Source organism: Stegostoma tigrinum, chromosome 8 (assembly GCF_030684315.1).
Source record: "Stegostoma tigrinum isolate sSteTig4 chromosome 8, sSteTig4.hap1, whole genome shotgun sequence".
NCBI lineage: Eukaryota > Metazoa > Chordata > Chondrichthyes > Orectolobiformes > Stegostomatidae > Stegostoma > Stegostoma tigrinum.
The window spans coordinates 91,605,497-91,624,352 of NC_081361.1; the positions used below are offsets into that span (position 1 = coordinate 91,605,497).

At 43.9% G+C, this 18,856-nt stretch overlaps 1 protein-coding gene across 3 annotated transcripts in view; it reads left to right on the plus strand.

Annotated features, from left to right (window-relative positions):
- The window catches only part of st6galnac3 (ST6 (alpha-N-acetyl-neuraminyl-2,3-beta-galactosyl-1,3)-N-acetylgalactosaminide alpha-2,6-sialyltransferase 3), a 307,564-nt gene that overhangs the window by 144,133 nt on the left and 144,575 nt on the right, over positions 1-18,856 (plus strand). For all 3 annotated transcript variants that reach the window (XM_048538730.2, XM_059648118.1, XM_048538731.2), the window contains one exon: positions 15,051-15,460. In XM_048538730.2, the coding sequence (XP_048394687.1) occupies positions 15,051-15,460 (410 nt within the window). The remainder of the gene's footprint in view (positions 1-15,050; positions 15,461-18,856) is intronic.

Below are 18,856 nucleotides of genomic sequence, written 5' to 3' on the forward strand. Positions count from 1 at the left end.
TCAGTTGTAACCTAAACTCTGACTAAAGACCCTGCGTTATGCAGCACCCATATCCTTCTCATGTGTTATCCGGTAATTGCTGTGGTTTGTATTTGACCTTTGTCTTTCATCTTTCAAAGATGATGAAGGAATTTGAGTAGACAGATAGAGAGAAACTGGATGGGCTTGGGATAAAATTCACAAAAGAAGAAGAGCACAACAGCAGATTACCCATCCTGGGCATAAACAATAGGGAACTCCAGACTACGCGTATGTAGAAAGACCATACGTTCGGACCAGACACTCAATTACAATAGCAACCACCCAACGCCCGCAAATGGAGCTGCATCAGGTCACTATTTAAACAAGACACAACACATTGCAACAACCCATAACTACACAAAGGAGAACAAGAGCATTTATACAGAGTCTTCAAAAACGATGGATACCCGAAAATCCGCTATTCCCTCCACAACAGGAAGGCACAACACGACCAGACTCACTAATCACCCTACTGTACATCAGGACATTTCAGAGATGACTACAAGACTACTCAGACCCCTAGATATTAGAATAGCCCACAAACCAAAAATCACCCTACAACAGCTACTGACGAACGTAAAGGATCCCGTACCCAAAACCAGTGTAGTATACAAAATACCATGCAAGGACTGTGAGGAACACTGCATAGGCCAGACCAGAAGAAAACTGATGATACAGGTGCATGCACACCAACTAGCCACCAAGAGACATGGCCAATTCTAACTTGTCTCACCACACACGGACAATGAAGGAACACACATGCAACTGGGACAACACATCCATAATGACATGAGCCAAACAGAGACATGCCAGGGAATTCCTGGAGGCCTGGTTTCTAACTGGGAATTCCATCAACAAACACATTGAGCTGGACCCATGTACAAACCACTGAGAACCAGAACCAGAAGTGGTACCAACCACCCCAGCAAACTGAGGTGTATAAATAACAAGCGGGAGAGAACACTGACGCTTCACCAGCAGCACACTGACCATGTTACCTAGCAGGGTGACGAACATCCTCGTCTCAGTCTTAATTTGCACGCCGTTCTTCTGAGACTATGCCCTCTGGTCTTACGTTCTCCCATGAGGGAAAACATCCTGTCAGCATTTGCCCTGTCAAGCCCTGAAAGAACCGTGAAGCAAAAACAGAAATTGCTGGAGAAACTCAGCAGGTCTGGCAGCATGGAGAGAAATCAAAGTTAATATTTTGAATCCACTGACTCTTCAGTAATGATGAAGAGTCACCAGACACAGAATGTTAACTCTGCTTTCTCCTTAATGATTGATTCCATTGCTTTTCCAACAACAGATGTTACACTATTTGACCAGTAATCATCCACATTTTTCTTCCCTCTCTTTTTGAACAGGGGTGTCGCCTGAGCAATTTTCTAATCCTCTGGACTATGAGCTGCTCATAGCAAAATGCCGGCCTTTGATCTCTTTCAGTAACTACTGTATTTATATGGTTGGTCTAGTTTGTTCTGATCAATTACAATCCCCAGAATGTTGAACATTGGGAAGATTTCAATGATAGCAACACTATTGAATGTTGAAGAGGCGATGATTAGATTCATTCTTCTTTGAGATGATCCTTGTCTGGCATTTGTTTGGAGTGAATGTTACCAGATTAGTTTTTACAGCAACCAGCAGTGGTCAGCATCAGACAGACTATTAATTGTTTTTTTTGTCTGAAATCAGGTTTCAGCATCGAGCCTGGGTCTTACGATCACCAACCCATTCTCATGTTGCACCAGCTTTCCCAATGTGCATGCCCGTGTTGGAACTGTACTGAAGCAGATTGGATAGGTGCACATTGAGGTCTGGAGCACCAGCCTTCAGTATTACAGCCAGGTCCATAGACTTTGGTAATGGGTTGAAATTCCACTCTAAAGACTTGAACACATGATCCAAGTTGCCACGCCAGTGCAGTACTCAGGGAGTGTTAACCCTGTAGAAGATGTCACATTGTAGTTGAGGAGCAGTCTGAAATGAAAAAGCACAGTATTAGAAAACAGAGCAGGGAAGTTCTCTCCCATGTCGTTCCAAATATTTATGTCTCGACCAAGAACTGAGATCAGACTAGCTGGTTGTTAGTTGTTTTTGCTTTTGAGGACTAGCTCAACATAAATTGATGTGGTCACAATTCAAAATTACTTGTCTAAAATAAAGCAATGAGCTGCGGATGCTGAAAATGAAACAGGATTTGATGGGGAAACTCAAAGAAAGCAGAGTTCAGTGTATAGGGGCCATTGGAATCAAAGTATTAACTCTGTTCTCTCTCCACAGATGCTGCCTGATCTGATGAGTTTTTCCAACAATTTCTAATTTTGTTTCATGAGTACTTAATTGACTGTGAAGTGAACAGAGGTGTCCTGAGATCGTGAAAGGCGCTACAGAAATGTAACATTTTCTTTTAAAATCCCACAGCTGAGGTGAGCATTCAGCCATCCATACCTGCAACAGTTCCTTCACAGGACTGTCCAATCATTCCCGCTCTCCATAGGTCCTTTGCTTTCTCATATCACTCATATATCCGTAGAGCTACGCAGTCCATTCAACAAGTTATCGACTCACGGCTCTCGGAATGTTGACAAGGTACAATTTATTTGATGTTATGCTTCACAGTTTTCCTCAAAATGTTACAAAATGGTGCGGTATTAATAAAAGCCTTGGACCATCTGTTGTTCTGTTAGGGGAGCTTGTGTGATGGAGCTTGTACTATCTCAGGCAGGGCTGGTTTCTCATGCAGACAGAGCTCAGTCTTGACTGGCAGTAACTGCTCTCACTCATTTTATCTGTGTCTCCACATCATCTCTGTTCTTTTGAGATTTCAGAATTAGAAGCAGAGACAAAGAAAAAAAGTCTGTGTCTCTTTTTACTGGAGTTGAAGCGTTAGTCAGCAGGAAGGCCTTTAGGATTTTACAGACTGGAAGGAGAGATTCAGCCTGCTGTCCGGAATCATAGAATCTCTCCAGTGTGGAAACAGGCCCTTTGGCCCAACAAGTCCACACTGACTCAAGCCCATCCTCCTATAACCCACCTAATCTACACAGCCCTGAACACTGTGTGGGCAATTTAGCATGGCCAATTCATCTAGTCTGCACATCTTTGGACTGTGGGAGGAAACCCACACAGACATAGAGAGAATGCACAAACTCCACACAGACAGTTGCCTGAGAATGGAATTGAACCGAGGTCCCTGGTGCTGTGAGGCTGCAGTGCTGAGCCACTGTACCACCCTAATCTCATCTCCTTCCCAAAACTCATTCCTCCATTAACTTCCGCACACTCCATTTCTGACTGACCTTTTTAAATTAGAGAGTAAATATTGCTGGACTATTGCCCAATTGCGAAGAAAAGATCAGTTAACATTTTGGGTCCTCAGAACAGTACACTTTTGAGGAAGGGTCACCGGACCCGAAACGTTAACTCTGATTTTCTTCTCTACTGCCAGACCTGCTGACCTGTTCCAGCAACTTCTGTTTTTGTTCCTGATTTACAGCGTCCACAGTTCTTTTGGTTATTTTAATTTCCCAATTGTTCTGTGTCAAGGTGGAGGCACAGACTAGCGATCACTCTCAGAAGAATAAACAGTAAGTTAAAGGAAATGGCTCAGGCAGAATGCTTCGCCACAAGGGCCTATTCAAGTAAAGAGTGTAATGTTATTGCAAAGGAGAAAGGACTTCAGAAGAATTTTAATATCTGTGGGATAGTGGGATAACAGTAGACTGTTGGTGTACCAGAATTGTTGACACAGATGCAATGATTCAATGGATCCTTTCTGAGGAATTCTAGGTCTTAGAGAGCTGTGGTCATTCAGTGGCTAAGACTGAGATTGATAGAAGTAGACACATAGAATTAAGGGAAATGGGGAATTGGGTGATGGGCTTGCTGTAGGTGTTCAGTAAAGATTTTATTGAATAGAGGAATGGTCTTGAGGGACACAGCAGCCTATTCCTTTTTCTATTGATCAACACTGCTAAGGTTAAGGTTGGTTTAGCTCAGTTAGCTGGGTGGTTGGTTTACAAACCAGTGTGATGCCAACAGCATGGTTTTAATCTTCCATCACCAGCTGTGGTTGCCATGAAGGACTCTCCTCCTCAACTGTTCCCCTTGCCGGAGGTATGGTGGTTCTCAGGTTAAACCACTAACAGTCATCTCTCTTTCTCTAATGAGAGAGCAGCATTATGGTCTGGTAAGACTGGGCAACTCGTAGTCCAGATATCTTTGTCGGGGTGGCACAGTGCGAAGCTGAGTAAATTGGGTCTGTACCCTCTGGAATTTAGAAGAACAGAAAGCAATATCATTGAAACACATAGGAGCACTGTCTCAGAAGAAAAGGTTGAACATTAGAATCAAGATGAGATGAAATTTCTTCACTCCATGGTGTATCAGACAGTTACAGATTCTCCGATAGCCCATGACCAAGTTTGAAAAAAATCAATATGGTTAAGGCATGGATAGACAGATTCTTTGATCTATCAGAGACTTGAGAGATAAAGTGAATGAGCAAGAAGGTGGAGTTGAGGCAGAAGATTGTCCATGATCACATCAAACAGCACATCACACTCAATGGGATCTGTAGTCTACCTGTGTTCTTATTCCTTATGACCTTTCTGTATGACCACTGGATTTGCGTTATGATCTGACTCATGAATAGTTATGTTTTGAAAAGTTGACCAAGTATGAGATACCAGGTACGTATTAAGAGGCTAAGAGCTGCAAGTGTCCTGTGTATAGAAAAACCTATATTCTACCATCCAATTAGAAATAACAAGAGGTAAATATGGGTAACAGGAAACTGTAGTCAAACATTTCGCAGAGCATATCAAACAACAAATATAGTCAAAACAGATCCCATAGATTTCTCAACAATCTCCACATATGTTCATTTGATTTGTTGTTGTGACTAGACGCAGTGAAAAGTTTTGTTTTGCATGCAGTATATGCAGATAATACCATACAAAATGCATCAGCGTAATAGAACAGAGTGAGGAATACAATATTATGTATGCAGAGAAGGTGCACAAAGAGCAACACCAGCATTAAGTGTGAAATTTGCGAGGTCCATTCAGAAGGGAGGAAGAAGCTGTTCTTGAACTTACCTACATGTGTATACAAACTTTTATATCTACTGCCCAATGGAAGATAGGCTCTTTGATTATGTTGGTTGCTTTCCCAAGGCACTGGGGAGTACAGATGGAGTCAATAGATGAAAGGCAGATTTGTGTGATGGACTGGGCTGTGTTCACAGCTCTGCAATTTCTTGTGGTCTTGAGCAGAGCAGTTGCCATATCATGCTGCGATGTATCTAGATTGGATGCTTTTTATGGTGCACATATAAAAATTGGCAAGAGTCTTTGAGGACATGCCAAATTTCCTTAACCTCCTGAGGAAGTAGAGACGATGTTGTGTTTTCTTGACCGTCGTGTCGAAGTGGGAGGACCAGGACAGATTGTCGGTGATTGTCACCCCCAGGAACTTGTCGCTCTCGACCATCTCCACCTCAGCACCATTTATGCAGACAGGGGCGTGCCCTCCACTCCACTTCCTGAAGCCAATGACTGGCTCTTTCATTTTGTCGATGTTGATGGGAGATTGTTGTCCTTCCACCATGCTGCTAAGCACTCACTCTCCTTCCTGTGCGCTGTCTCATCGTTGTTTGAAATCCGGCCTACTACAGTGGTGTCTTCAGCAAACTTGTAAATGGAGTTGGGGCAGAATTTGGCCACACGGTTGTGAGTATAGCAGAGGGCTCAGTAACACAGCCTCATGGGGCAACGGTGTTGAGGATTATGGTGGAGGAAATGTTGATGAAGTTCTTTCATGTGTGTCGGAAGCTATCAACACCAGCTTACCACTCAGAGTCTAGTTTATTGTCAGTCTTACAGGGACATGAATTTTGCCCCTTTGCACGCACATACAAGCATTCACATATATGCACCAGGAGCTGATGACTTTTCCTCAGTTGATCAAACCTGCTCCGATGACATACATTCAGAGGAAGGATGATGGGACCCGAAATGTTAACTCTGATTTCTCTTCACAGATGTAATGTTTTGGGTCCCATCATCCTTCCTCAGAATGTTATGTTATTGGAGCAGGTCTGATCAACTGAGGAAGGGTCACCAGACCTGAAACGTTAACTCTGATTTCTCTTCACAGGTGCAGCCAGATCTGCTGAGCTTCTCCAGCAATTACTGTTGTTGTTTCAGATGATTTTTAAATATTGACTCTGAACAGAACCTCACTATGCTGAGAAGGGAGACATTTGGCAAAATCTTTTGTCTTACATTTATCAGGATGAATTCAAATTTCAAAGTCAAAACCATCAAGACCACTGAAAGAAGAGGTTGCTGAGCTGAGATATTGCTCTCGAGAAAGCAGTGGCTCCCTCACACCCATGGAATCAATAACTGCCCCAAGATTTGAACTTATTCTTTTCGTCTGCGGAGGATAGCTCCCTGGATATAAATACATTTTGCTCCTAGTGACCAGACAAACTTGATGAAACATATTAGCGACCAATTTAACATAACCAGCTGAGCTCGTAACATGGTCATCCTCACGTTCTTCAGCTTGGATTTAGATGTTGCTCATATCTAATGATGCTTGAGGTCGGCCAAGGACAGGCTTGTTTCCATGGTTCAGGCTAGGTGTCGGTGGGGGAGAGGCGGTGGAGCTGATTGTGCAATGCTGCGGGTTAGTTAGCTCAGTCCACTTGTCAGCTGGTGTTGATCAGACCCACTTTAATAACATAGGGCTGAATTTCCACCATAAAATATAAGAGCAGAGTTATGCCATTCAGTCCATCAAGGCTGCTCCGCACTCAATCATGACTGATATATTCCTCAACCTCATTCTCCTATCTTCTCCTGTAACATGTGATCTCCTTACCAATCAAGAACCGATCTATCTCTGTCTCAGATTTTGGAAAAGTGTGGACGCAGTAGGGTTGTTGTAATGGGTGACTTTAACTTTCCTAATATTGATTGGAACCTCCTTCGAGCAGAAGATTTGAATGGAGCTGTTTTTGTAAGGTGTGTTCAGGAGGGTTTCCTAACGCAGTACGTTGACAGGCCGACGAGGGGAGAGGCCATTCTAGACTTGGTGCTCGGAAACGAGCCGGGGCAGGTATCAGATCTTGTGGTGGGAGAGCATTTTGGTGATAGTGACCATAACACTCTCTCATTCTACATAGCTATGGAGAAGGAGAGGATTAGGCAGAATGGGAGGATATTTAATTGGGGAAGAGGAAACTATGATGCGATTAGACACGAGTTAGGAAGCATGGACTGGGAGCAGTTGTTCCATGGTAAGGGAACTATAGACATGTGGAGATGGTTTAAGGAACAGTTGTTGGGAGTGATGAGTAAATATGTCCCTCTGAGACAGGCAAGAAGGGGTAAGATAAAGGAACCTTGGATGACGAGAGCGGTGGAGCTTCTAGTGAAAAGGAAGAAGGTAGCTTACATAAGGTGGAGGAAGCTAGGGTCAAGTTCAGCTAGAGAGGATTACATGCAGGCAAGGAAGGAGCTCAAAAATGGTCTGAGGAGAGCCAGGAGGGGGCACGAGAAAGGCTTGGCAGAAGGAATCCGGGAAAACACAAAGGCATTTTACACTTACGTGAGGAATAAGAGAATGGTCAAAGAAAGAGTAGGGCCGATCAGGGATAGCATAGGGAACTTGTGTGTGGAGCCTGAGGAGGTAGGGGAAGCCCTAAATGAGTTTTTTGCTTCTGTCTTTACGAAAGAATCGAACTGTGTAGTGAATGAAACCTTTGAAGAGCAGGTGTGCATGCTGGAATGGATAGAGATAGAGGAAGCTGATGTACTGAAAATTTTGTCAAACATTAAGATTGACAAGTCGCCAGGCCCGGATCAGATTTGTCCTCGGCTGCTTTGGGAAGCGAGAAATGCAATTGCTTCGCCACTTGCGAAGATCTTTGCATCCTCGCTCTCCACTGGAGTCGTACCTGAGGACTGGAGAGAGGCAAATGTAATTCCTCTCTTCAAGAAAGGAAATAGGGAAATCCCCGGCAATTATAGACCGGTAAGTCTCACGTCTGTCGTCTGCAAGGTGTTAGAAAGGATTCTGAGGGATAAGATTTATGACCATCTGGAAGAGCATGGCTTGATCAAATACAGTCAACACGGCTTTGTGAGGGGTAGGTCATGCCTTACAAACCTTATCGAGTTTTTTGAGGATGTGACTAGTAAGGTTGATGAGGGTCGAGCTGTGGATGTGGTGTATATGGACTTCAGTAAGGCATTTGATAAGGTTCCCCATGGAAGGCTCATTCAGAAGGTCAGGAGGAATGGGATACAGGGGAACTTAGCTGCTTGGATACAGAATTGGCTGGCCAACAGAAGACAGCGTGTGGTAGTAGAAGGAAAATATTCTGCCTGGAAGTCAGTGGTGAGTGGGGTTCCACAGGGCTCTGTCCTTGGGCCTCTACTGTTTGTAATTTTTATTAATGACTTGGACGAGGGAATTGAAGGATGGGTCAGCAAGTTTGCAGACGACACAAAGGTCGGAGGTGTCGTTGACAGTGTAGAGGGCTGTTGTAGGCTGCAGCGGGACATTGACAGGATGCAGAGATGGGCTGAGAGGTGGCAGATGGAGTTCAACCTGGATAAATGCGAGGTGATGCATTTTGGAAGGTCGAATTTGAAAGCTGAGTACAGGATTAAGGATAGGATTCTTGGCAGCGTGGAGGAACAGAGGGATCTTGGTGTGCAGATACATAGATCCCTTAAAATGGCCACCCAAGTGGACAGGGTTGTTAAGAAAGCATATGGTGTTTTGGCTTTCATTAACAGGGGGATTGAGTTTAAGAGTCGTGAGATCTTGTTGCAGCTCTATAAAACTTTGGTTAGACCGCACTTGGAATACTGCGTCCAGTTCTGGGCGCCCTATTATAGGAAAGATGTGGATGCTTTGGAGAGGGTTCAGAGGAGGTTTACCAGGATGCTGCCTGGACTGGAGGGCTTATCTTATGAAGAGAGGTTGACTGAGCTTGGTCTCTTTTCATTGGAGAAAAGGAGGAGGAGAGGGGACCTAATTGAGGTATACAAGATAATGAGAGGCATAGATAGAGTCGATAGCCAGAGACTATTTCCCAGGGCAGAAATGGCTAGCACGAGGGGTCATAGTTTTAAGCTGGTTGGTGGAAAGTATAGAGGGGATGTCAGAGGCAGGTTCTTTACGCAGAGAGTTGTGAGAGCATGGAATGCGTTGCCAGCAGCAGTTGTGGAAGCAAGGTCATTGGGGTCATTTAAGAGACTGCTGGACATGCATATGGTCACAGAAATTTGAGGGTGCATCCATGAGGATCAATGGTCGGCACAACATTGTGGGCTGAAGGGCCTGTTCTGTGCTGTACTGTTCTATGTTCTATGTTCTATGTTCTATGTTCTAAATATACACAATGAATTTGCCTCCACAGCCTTCTTTGGCAATGAGCACCACAGAGTCACCACGCTCTGGCTGAAGAAAATTCTCTTTATCTCAGTTCTATGTCCCTTCACCCTGAGGCTCTGCCCTCAGGCCCTAATCTCTCCTACGAGTGGAAACATCTTCTCTACAACCACTCTATCCATGTCACTCAGTTCTCCAATCCTGCTGGGGTGGAATTGGGAAAGACCTGCAAAAACCAAGAAGAATATAGCAAGAGAGGAAAAGAATAGGCCATTAGCCCCTGAGTCTGCGCTGTTACTTTAAGTCCTGGTTAATCATCCACATCAATGCCAAATTCATGATGCTATCTCCACAACCCATAACCATGACATTGTCGTACCTTGATTTAAATACATGGCTGTTGGCAATGTTAATCTATTTATCTGTCTCCAGGCCAGTACTTATTTAGTATGCGTTAACATGTCATTGTCATAGGCTAACAATAGGCATTTTTAATTGACACACTATCGCTCCCTAACAACAGAACTGTTTAAATCCCACAGCCAGAAGAAGCAAATTGCAATGTGAAATGTATGTTGTAATTTGCAGCAAGAAATTTCAGTATTAATCAATGGATAATATTCACAAAGGAAAGATCTAATACTTTATCCCAGAGAAAGTGCATTTCTTTCATTGATATTCATCAGGAGGTTCGAGAGAGGCCAGCCTTATTCTTCTTAGAATAGAAAAGGCTAAGGGCAGATTTAATGAGGTGTTCAAAATTATGAAAGGTTTTGATAAATAGGAAGGAACTGTTTGTACTGGTGGGGGGTGGGGGGGTGGTGGTCAGAAACCATGGACACAGATAAAATAATTGACAAAAAAAGAGCAAAAGACAAAATGTGGTGATAAGCTATCTGAATCAGAGGCAGAAGCAGATTCAGTAATAACTTTGAGAAGAGAATGAGATATATATATATTTGAAAGAAAGAAAAATTGCAGATATATGCAGAAATGCAGGCAAGTAAAACACATCGAAACGTTCCTTCAAAGAGGAGAGCCAACATCAAGACTGAATTATGCATCACCTCTTGAAGGCCCCTGCTGTGAAGATGAGGAAACCAAGTGCACAATGTAAGAACATAAAGCAATAGGAGCAGGAGTAGGCCATTTGGCTCCTCGAGCCTGCACTGCCATTCAACAAGATCAGGGCTGATCTTTTCGTGGGTTCAGCTCCACTTAACCACCGTCTCACTATAACCCTTCATTCCTTTACCGGTCAAAAATCTATCTATCTTTGCCTTAAAAGCATTCAACAAGGTAGCCTCAACTGCTTCACTGGGCAGGGAATTCCACAGATTCACAACCCTTTGGGTGAAGAATTTCCTCCTCAATTCAGTCCTACATCTGCTTCCCTTTATTTAGAGGCTACGGCCCTCGAGTTCTAGTTACACCCACCAGTGGAAACAACCTCCGTGCTTCTATCTTAAGTCCAAAATTGCTGGAAAAGCTAGCAGGTCTGGCAGCATCTGTGGAGGAGAAAACAGAGTTTTCAGGAGTTCTGAGGAAGGGTCACTGGACCCGAAACATTAATTCTGTTTTCTCCTCCACAGATGCTGCCAGACCTGATGAGTTTTTCCAACAACTTTGTTTTTGTTCCTGATTTACAGCATCCGCAGTTCTTCCGGTTTCTATCCTATCTACTCCGCTCATAATTTTATATGTTTCGATAAGACCCACCTCATTCTTCTAAATTCCGATGAGTTTCGTACCAGTCTACTCAATCTCTCCTCATAAGCCAACCCTCTCTACTCTGAATTAACCTAGTGAACTTTCCAGTGCTAATACCTCCTTTCTCTAGTAAGGAGACCAAAACTGTGCATAGTACGTCTAACTATACAGCTGTAGCATAACCTCCCAGTTTTTAAACTGTATCCCTGTAGCAATGAAGAACAACATTCCATTTGCTTTCTTAATTACTTGCTGCAGCTGCAAACCAACTTTTTGTAATTCATGCACAAGGGCACATAGGTCCCTTTGCACAGCAGCATGCTGCAATTTTTCGCCGTTTAAACAACAGTGCATTTTTGCTGTTATTCCTATCAAAATGGATGATCTCACATTTACCTCACAAGTATCTCCCCGAAACTAACTTCCTCTTTCTGATCCGTATGGCTCTCTCATGTTGGATTACATTGTCCCCATTGGGGTGAGGGAGGTGGAATGGAAGTGTGTGATCTACTCACATTGCCACACCCTCCCCAAGCAAATCAAACATCAGATGACCAATCAGAAGCCAGTCTGGGAGGCGGCGAATTACCATTTGTCACCAGGGAGACGACGCAGTGCCCAATCCAATGGGGGAGACAGTGGCATAGTGGTAACTGCACAAGACTATTACTCCAGAACTGCAGGCCATTGTTCTGGGCACATGGGTTCAAATCTTGTCATAGCAGATGGTGAAGTTTGGAGGGGGGGATAAAAAAGGTCTAAAATGTAAAGAAGCTAGTCTCTAGATAGTTGTGAAACTTTGGAATTTTTTGTGAAAATCTGTCTGATGCACTAATTTCCTTTATTTGTAAATTGTTTTCCTTATTTGGACTGGCCTACATCTGACTCCAGACCGACAGCAGTATAGCTGACACTCTGGGCAGTTAAGGAGGTGGGATAAGTCGTCGGCGATGCCCACATCCCAAGAACAAATTTAGAGAAAATCAGGTCAGGATGAGGGATCAGGCTATTAACCTGAGTTCTGTCACAGCCACCAATTTCTATATCGCAGGCTGCCTTGCCCCCTCTATACCTGTTCTCCCATCCAGTAAAATACCGAAAGGAATCCACAACCAAACAGGGCTGTCACTTATAGTGTACTACCACGTTCAGCCATGGTCTCACCAGCAATCCTTTCAATCTGCCCTAGTGGTGAACCCACCGACCTGTCAGGAATCTCACCTGATGAACTTCCCGAACAACTAGGGGGTCATCCATTAATGACAGAGGGGAAGATGACTTTATTCTTTCAGAGGGTAGTGAAAACTGTAAAATTCTTTCTGCAGAGTCTGGGTCATTCAGTGTATTCAAGGCTGAGTTAGATTTTTAATCAGTCAGGGAATCAAGGGTCAGGGGAAGTGTGGATGAGGATGATCAGATCAGCCATGACCTCATTGAATGGCATAGCAGACTCAACGGGCTGATTGGCCTCTATTGCTACATCTCATGGACTGCAGAAAAATCAATTAGAACAAAGAACAAAACAGGAGCCCTCCAAGCCTGCACCGACACATTGTGCAGTATAAATTTATAGACAATTGCACCTACAATACAATGGATAGCTTGTTTATTTCTTAAATGGGGTGCAGGTTTCTGATTTCAATGCCCCTTCACCTTCCACATTATCAAAGAATGACACAATGAATTGGGATTACTGGTCCGACAATGTCACACCGATAATTCATGCTGAGGAACAAGGGTTGGGAACAGGTGTCATCACACCTGAGATGTTCAGCTGCAAGACCCGGTCCAGTGTGTTATGGACCGGATGAAAGCCTCTCAAAATATACTATGACGATAGCCTAAATCCTAACTTTTTCTTGTTTTAAAGGCAAGTGCCAGGTGTTGTGTTCCGGATACAATTTGATTGATCAGACTGCCGATCTTGAAGCATTATAGTCAAAAGACAACAAAAGAAAGAATTGGAATGACTTAGCTCTATTGGAAAACTTAACAGAATAACAGATCACAACTTTTCCAATATCGTAACAACCTATAAACTCACCCTTGGCAAAAGCAAATTCAGTAAAATAGATTGTCTCACAGCCAATTCTGTAGTTCTCTTGACAAAAAGTCAAGAGAAAACTCTGAATGAGGGACAGTAGGAGGGAGAGATGTACTTTAGCTTCCAAACCCAGCTTCAAGTCCCTAGCACCAACTGCTACTGAAAACCTAAAAATCCTAATTTTGTGGGAGCTTGACCCCACCCATTCGGTCAGCTTCTATTGTTCTGCTTTTTTTATTTTATTGAATTCAAATAGACAGCTCAGTGCGTCTATCTTAAAATCTCTCTTCAAAAAGAAACAAATAAAACCATAGTGTTTTCACAAAGTGCCCTGTATCACTGTGAGCAAGGATTCCTGTGTTGGAGATTAATGTCCAGGACATGGCTCTGAATAACGTGGGGAGGGAGAAAACAGATGCGTAATGAATCATCAATGCTTGGTTGTCTTTCTGTGGAAAGGCAGCACATTGTAAAGATGGAGATGTTAATGATGGATGGTGGGTGTGTGAGAAACACGTAAAATAGGAGCAGGAATAGGACATTTGGCCCTTCAAGTTAGTTCACCCTTAAATATGATTGTGACTGATCAGTCCCCTGCTCCCAATTTCTCCCATTGCCTTCAATCCCTTTAGGCCCAATAACTATGTCTAACTCCTTAGAACAAAGAACATAGAACAGCACAGCACAGTACAGGCTCTTCAGCCCATGATATTGTGCCTAATTTTTACCCTAATCCTAATCCTATCTAACCTCCACCCCTACCTTATACAATCATCCGTATGCCTATCTAATAGCCATTTAAATGCTCCGAATGAGGCTGACTGCACTACCCTCTCCAGCAATGCATTCCACACCCCGACCACTCTCTGAGTAAAGAACCTACCTCTGACGTCTCCCCTATATCTACCTCCACTCACTTTAAAACCCCCTCGTAAAAGCTACCTCCACCCTAGGAAAAAGTCTCTGGCTGCCCACTGTACCTACACCTCTGATCATTTTGTACACATCTATCAAGTCACCACTTATCCTTCATCGTTCTAAAGAGAAAAGCCCCGGCTCTCTCAACCTTTCCTCGCAAGACCTTCCCTCCATTCCAGGCAACATCCTGGTAAATCTCCTCTGCACCTTTTCCAACGCTTCACGTCTTTTCTGTAATCTTGCCTTCTTGAAAACATCCAATTTCTTGGCCCCTGTGGCGAAGAATTCCACAGCTCACCACTGTCTGGGTGAAGAAATCGCTCCTCAGGTTTGGAAGCAAGAGGGTTTTTTTAATTATTTACTCACAGCACGTCAGCATCACTAGTTTGACCAGCAGTTATTACCCTGCTTTAATTGCCCACTTTAAGTCAACCACATTGCTGTGGGTCTGGAATCACATGTAGGCCAGACCAGGCAAAGGACATGAGTGAATCAGGTGAGTTTTATGACAATATCTTCATGGTTATGATGAGACATTTATCCCTGAGTTCACATCCACCATTTTGGAAATTGAACCAGGTCTCCCTAACATTACCTGAGATTTTTGAAATAATAATCTGCCAATGATACTGTTAGGCCATCATTCTCCTCATGTTAACTTTGTTTAAGTATATTCACAGGATGTGGGTGTCCCTGACTAGACCAGTGTTTATTGCTCATCCCTAATTGCCCAGGGGGCAGCTAAGAGTCAACCCCATTCATAATTTCAGTTTTGTTTTTCGTTCTTCAATTCAAATTACCGACAGGATTCACACGGGCTAACAGCCAAGTGATAATGCCGCGAGGCCGTCACATGCTCTTGATGTCTCTCGTGTTTTATTTGGTGTGAGCGATGAGTGGAAATCTCTGACCTTTTGGCAATCTCTGTGTCCCTCAGCCTCTCCGCCTGCACTGCGACCTGTGTAGCATCGTATCGAGCTCCGGCCAGATGCTGGGTCAGCGAGCGGGTTCCGTGATTGACCGTTCGGCCTGCGTTTGGCGAATGAACAACGCACCCACAGCCGGATTCGAGGCAGATGTCGGAACCAGGACCAGCGTCAGGGTGGTATCTCACACCAGCGTGCCCCTCCTCAGGCAGAAGCAACAGCATTACTTCGGAGAGGCCAACGAGACCATCTACGTGATCTGGGGGCCCTATCGGAACATGCGAAGGGACGGGAAAGGGGCCACCTACAACGAACTGCGGCAGATGGCAAGGAACTACCCCCATGCCAAGATCTATGTGACCACCGAGGAGCGGATGAACTACTGTGACAAGGTCTTCCAGCGGGAAACGGGAAAGGACAGGTCAGTTTCTCTTCTCCTGCTTTCCTTTGTGTGCCATGTGGTTAGGGCAACACAGAGCTCTCCCATAAAACATTCAGTACTGTCAACACATTCTCAGCAGAGAAACAGGCACAACAGCTCCACCTCAGTTGGGAAGGGAGGTGATCACAGAACCAGCCTTGGCAAACAGTGATATGTTGGTGTTGCCGCAGGACTAGGATTGACACACCAGGTTACTGCTGTGGGACAGAAACAAATTGCTGGAAAAGCCGAGCAGGTCTGGCAGCATCTGTGGAGAGTTTCAGAGTTAATGTTGCAGGTCAAGTCACCCTCCCACAGAGCAGATGCTGTGGGGGTTTGGGTCAAATATGTCCCTGACAGCTGACACCCTGAAATTCAACTCAATTAAAAGCTAGTCGAATGGTGGCCACTGTTTGAAAACCCATCTGGTTCACTATATTCTTTCAGGAAGGAAACCTGCCATCTTTACCTGGTCTGGCCTACATGTCAATCTAGACCTACAACTATATGGTTGACTCTTAACTGCCCTCTGAAATGGCAAGCCACTTGAATCAAGGGACAGTTGAAGGTGGAAAAAGAATGCTGGATGGATAAATAAAATGCTAAATTTACACCGTCAGAGTCTCACGATATTGGTGCCATTTTGACTTCAATAGTTCTTTTTTACTCTAAGAGTCTCTGAATTTCTTCATGACATACAGATGCCACTGGCAAGACCAGTATTTGTTACCTAGCCCAGATTGTCATTGAACAGAGCGGCTTTTAGATTGTCTCATTGAAAAGCTAATAGGAACCACATTGCCCCAAATAGGCCAGACCAGGCAAGAATAGCAGATATCCTTCCCCTAAAAGGCATTCATAAAGCAGAGAGCTTTTTAACAACAACTTCTGATAATTTCATGGTCACCCTTAATAGGATTAGCTTTCAATTCCAGAGTTTATTAACTGAATTTTTAAATTATACCAAGCGCCATGGTGGGATTTGAATCTGTGTTTGCAGATGAGGGCACTGGGCTTCCCAAGTATTAGCCTGGTGACACAGTGGAGGCGAAACGTAACAGTATTGTGACTGGACTGGGAAATCAGAGATGGGGTAACCTGGGTTCAAATCCCACCAAACTGGGTGGTAAATTCAATAAATAGCAAATTATAACCATGGAATAATTGTATTAAAAATCCAACTGGCTCACTAATGTCCTTTAAGCAAGGTCCTTATCAAGTCAGGCCTAACCGTGAATATAGACCCATAGCTGTCTGAAAAGGTGTAGTATGTTATTCAGTTGTATCAACTGCTAAAAATTTTGTAAGGAATGAAACTAGACAGACATTGAACAACTCCCAGGAGGAGGCTCCATGAGTATCTCCATCCCCAGTAATGAAGCAGCCCAACACATCAGTGCCAAAGATAAGGCTGAAGCATTTGCAGAACTCTTCAGCTGGAAGTGCCGAGTGGATGATCCATTATGACCTGCAACAAATCTCAGGAAACTCATAAAAGCAATTTTTTAAAAAGTCATTCACTAGATGAGGGTGCTGTTGGCTGGGCCAGCATGTATTATTCATCCCAGAGGGCAGTTCAGAGTTACGAATTAGAGATGAGCAATAAATGCCAGTGACATCCACACCCCATGAATAAACAAAACAAAATTACCACTCTGTCACTGACACATCATCGCATCATCTTAACAGCTCTCTCTTTCCAGTCTCCATAACTTTCTTTCATGCCAATATCAGGGCCACACGTGTCTCTGCTATAACTCTAACTTCCATGAGGCGACTTTTCGTCTCCAATTGACCTCATACTGTCCTTTTAGAACATAGAACGTAGAAAAGTACAGCACAGTACAGGCCCTTCCGCCCACGATGTTGTGCCGTGGAATAATCCTAATCCAAAAATAAAATAACCTAACCTACATTCCCCTCAATTCACTGCTGTCCAAGTGCATGTCCAGCAGTCGCTTAAATGTCACTAATGACTCTGCTTCCACGACTACCACTGGCAAAGTATTCCATGCGCTCACAACTCTCTGGGTGAAGAACCTCCCTCTGACGTCTCCTCCATACCTTCCTCCTAACACCTTAAAACTATGATCCCTCCAGGCAGCATCCTGGTGAACCTCCTTTGCACCCTCCCCAAAGCCTCCACATCTTTCCTATAATAGGACGACCTGAACTGGACACAATATTCCAAGTGTGGTCTCACAAGGGTTTTGTAGAGCTGCAGCATAACCTCGTGGTTCTTAAACTCAATCCCCCTGTTAATGAAAGCCTAAAGAGAGAGCTCAGAAGAGCCAGGAGGAGACATGAGAAGTTTTTGGCAGATAGGATCAGGGTAAACCCTAAGGCTTTCTATAGGTATTTAAGGAATAAAAGAATGACGAAAGTAAGATTAGGGCCAATCAAGGATAGTAGTGGTAAGTTGTGTGTGGAGTCAGATGAGATAGGGGAAGCACTAAATGAATATTTTTCAACAGTATTCACTCTAGAAAACGATAATGTTGTCGAGGAGAATACTAAGGTACAGGCTACTAGACTAGGTGGGATTGAGGTTCACATGGGAGAGGTATTAGAAATCCTTCAGAAGGTGAAGATAGATAAGTCCCCTGGGCCAAATGGGATTTATCCTTGGATCCTCTGGGAAGCCAGGGAGGAGATTGCCGAGCCTTTGGCATTGATCTTTAACTCGTCATTGTCTACAGGAATAGTGCCAGATGACCGGAGGATAGCAAATGTGATTCCCCTGTTCAAGAAGGGGAGTAGAGACAACCCTGGTAATTATAGACCAGTGAGCCTTACCTCAGTTGTTGGTAAAGTGTTGGAAAAGGTTATAAGGGATAGGATTTATAATCATCTAGAAAAGAATAAATTGATTAGGGATAGTCAGCATGGTTTTGTGAAGAGAAGGTCATGCCTCACAAACCTTATTGAGTTCTTTGAGAAGGTGACCAAACAGGTAGATGAGAGTAAACCAGTTGATGTGGTGTATATGGATTTCAGCAAGGCGTTCGATAAGGTTCCCCACAATAGGCTATTGTACAAAATGCAGAGGAATGGAATTGTAGGAGATATAGCAGTTAGGATCAGAAATTGGCTTGCTGGGAGAAGACAGAGGGTGGTAGTTGATGGGAAATGTTCATCCTGGAGACCAGTTACTAGTGGTGTACCGCAAGGGTTGCTGTTGGGTCCACTGCTGTCATTTTTTTAAACGACCTGGATGAGGGCGTAGAAGGATGGGTTAGTAAATTTGCAGACGACACTAAGGTCGGTGGAGTTGTGGATAGTGACGAAGGATGCTGTAGGTTGCAGAGAGACATAGATAAGCTGCAGAGCTGGGCTGAGAGGTGGCAAATGGAGTTTAATGCAGACAAGTGTGAGGTGATGCACTTTGGTAGGAGT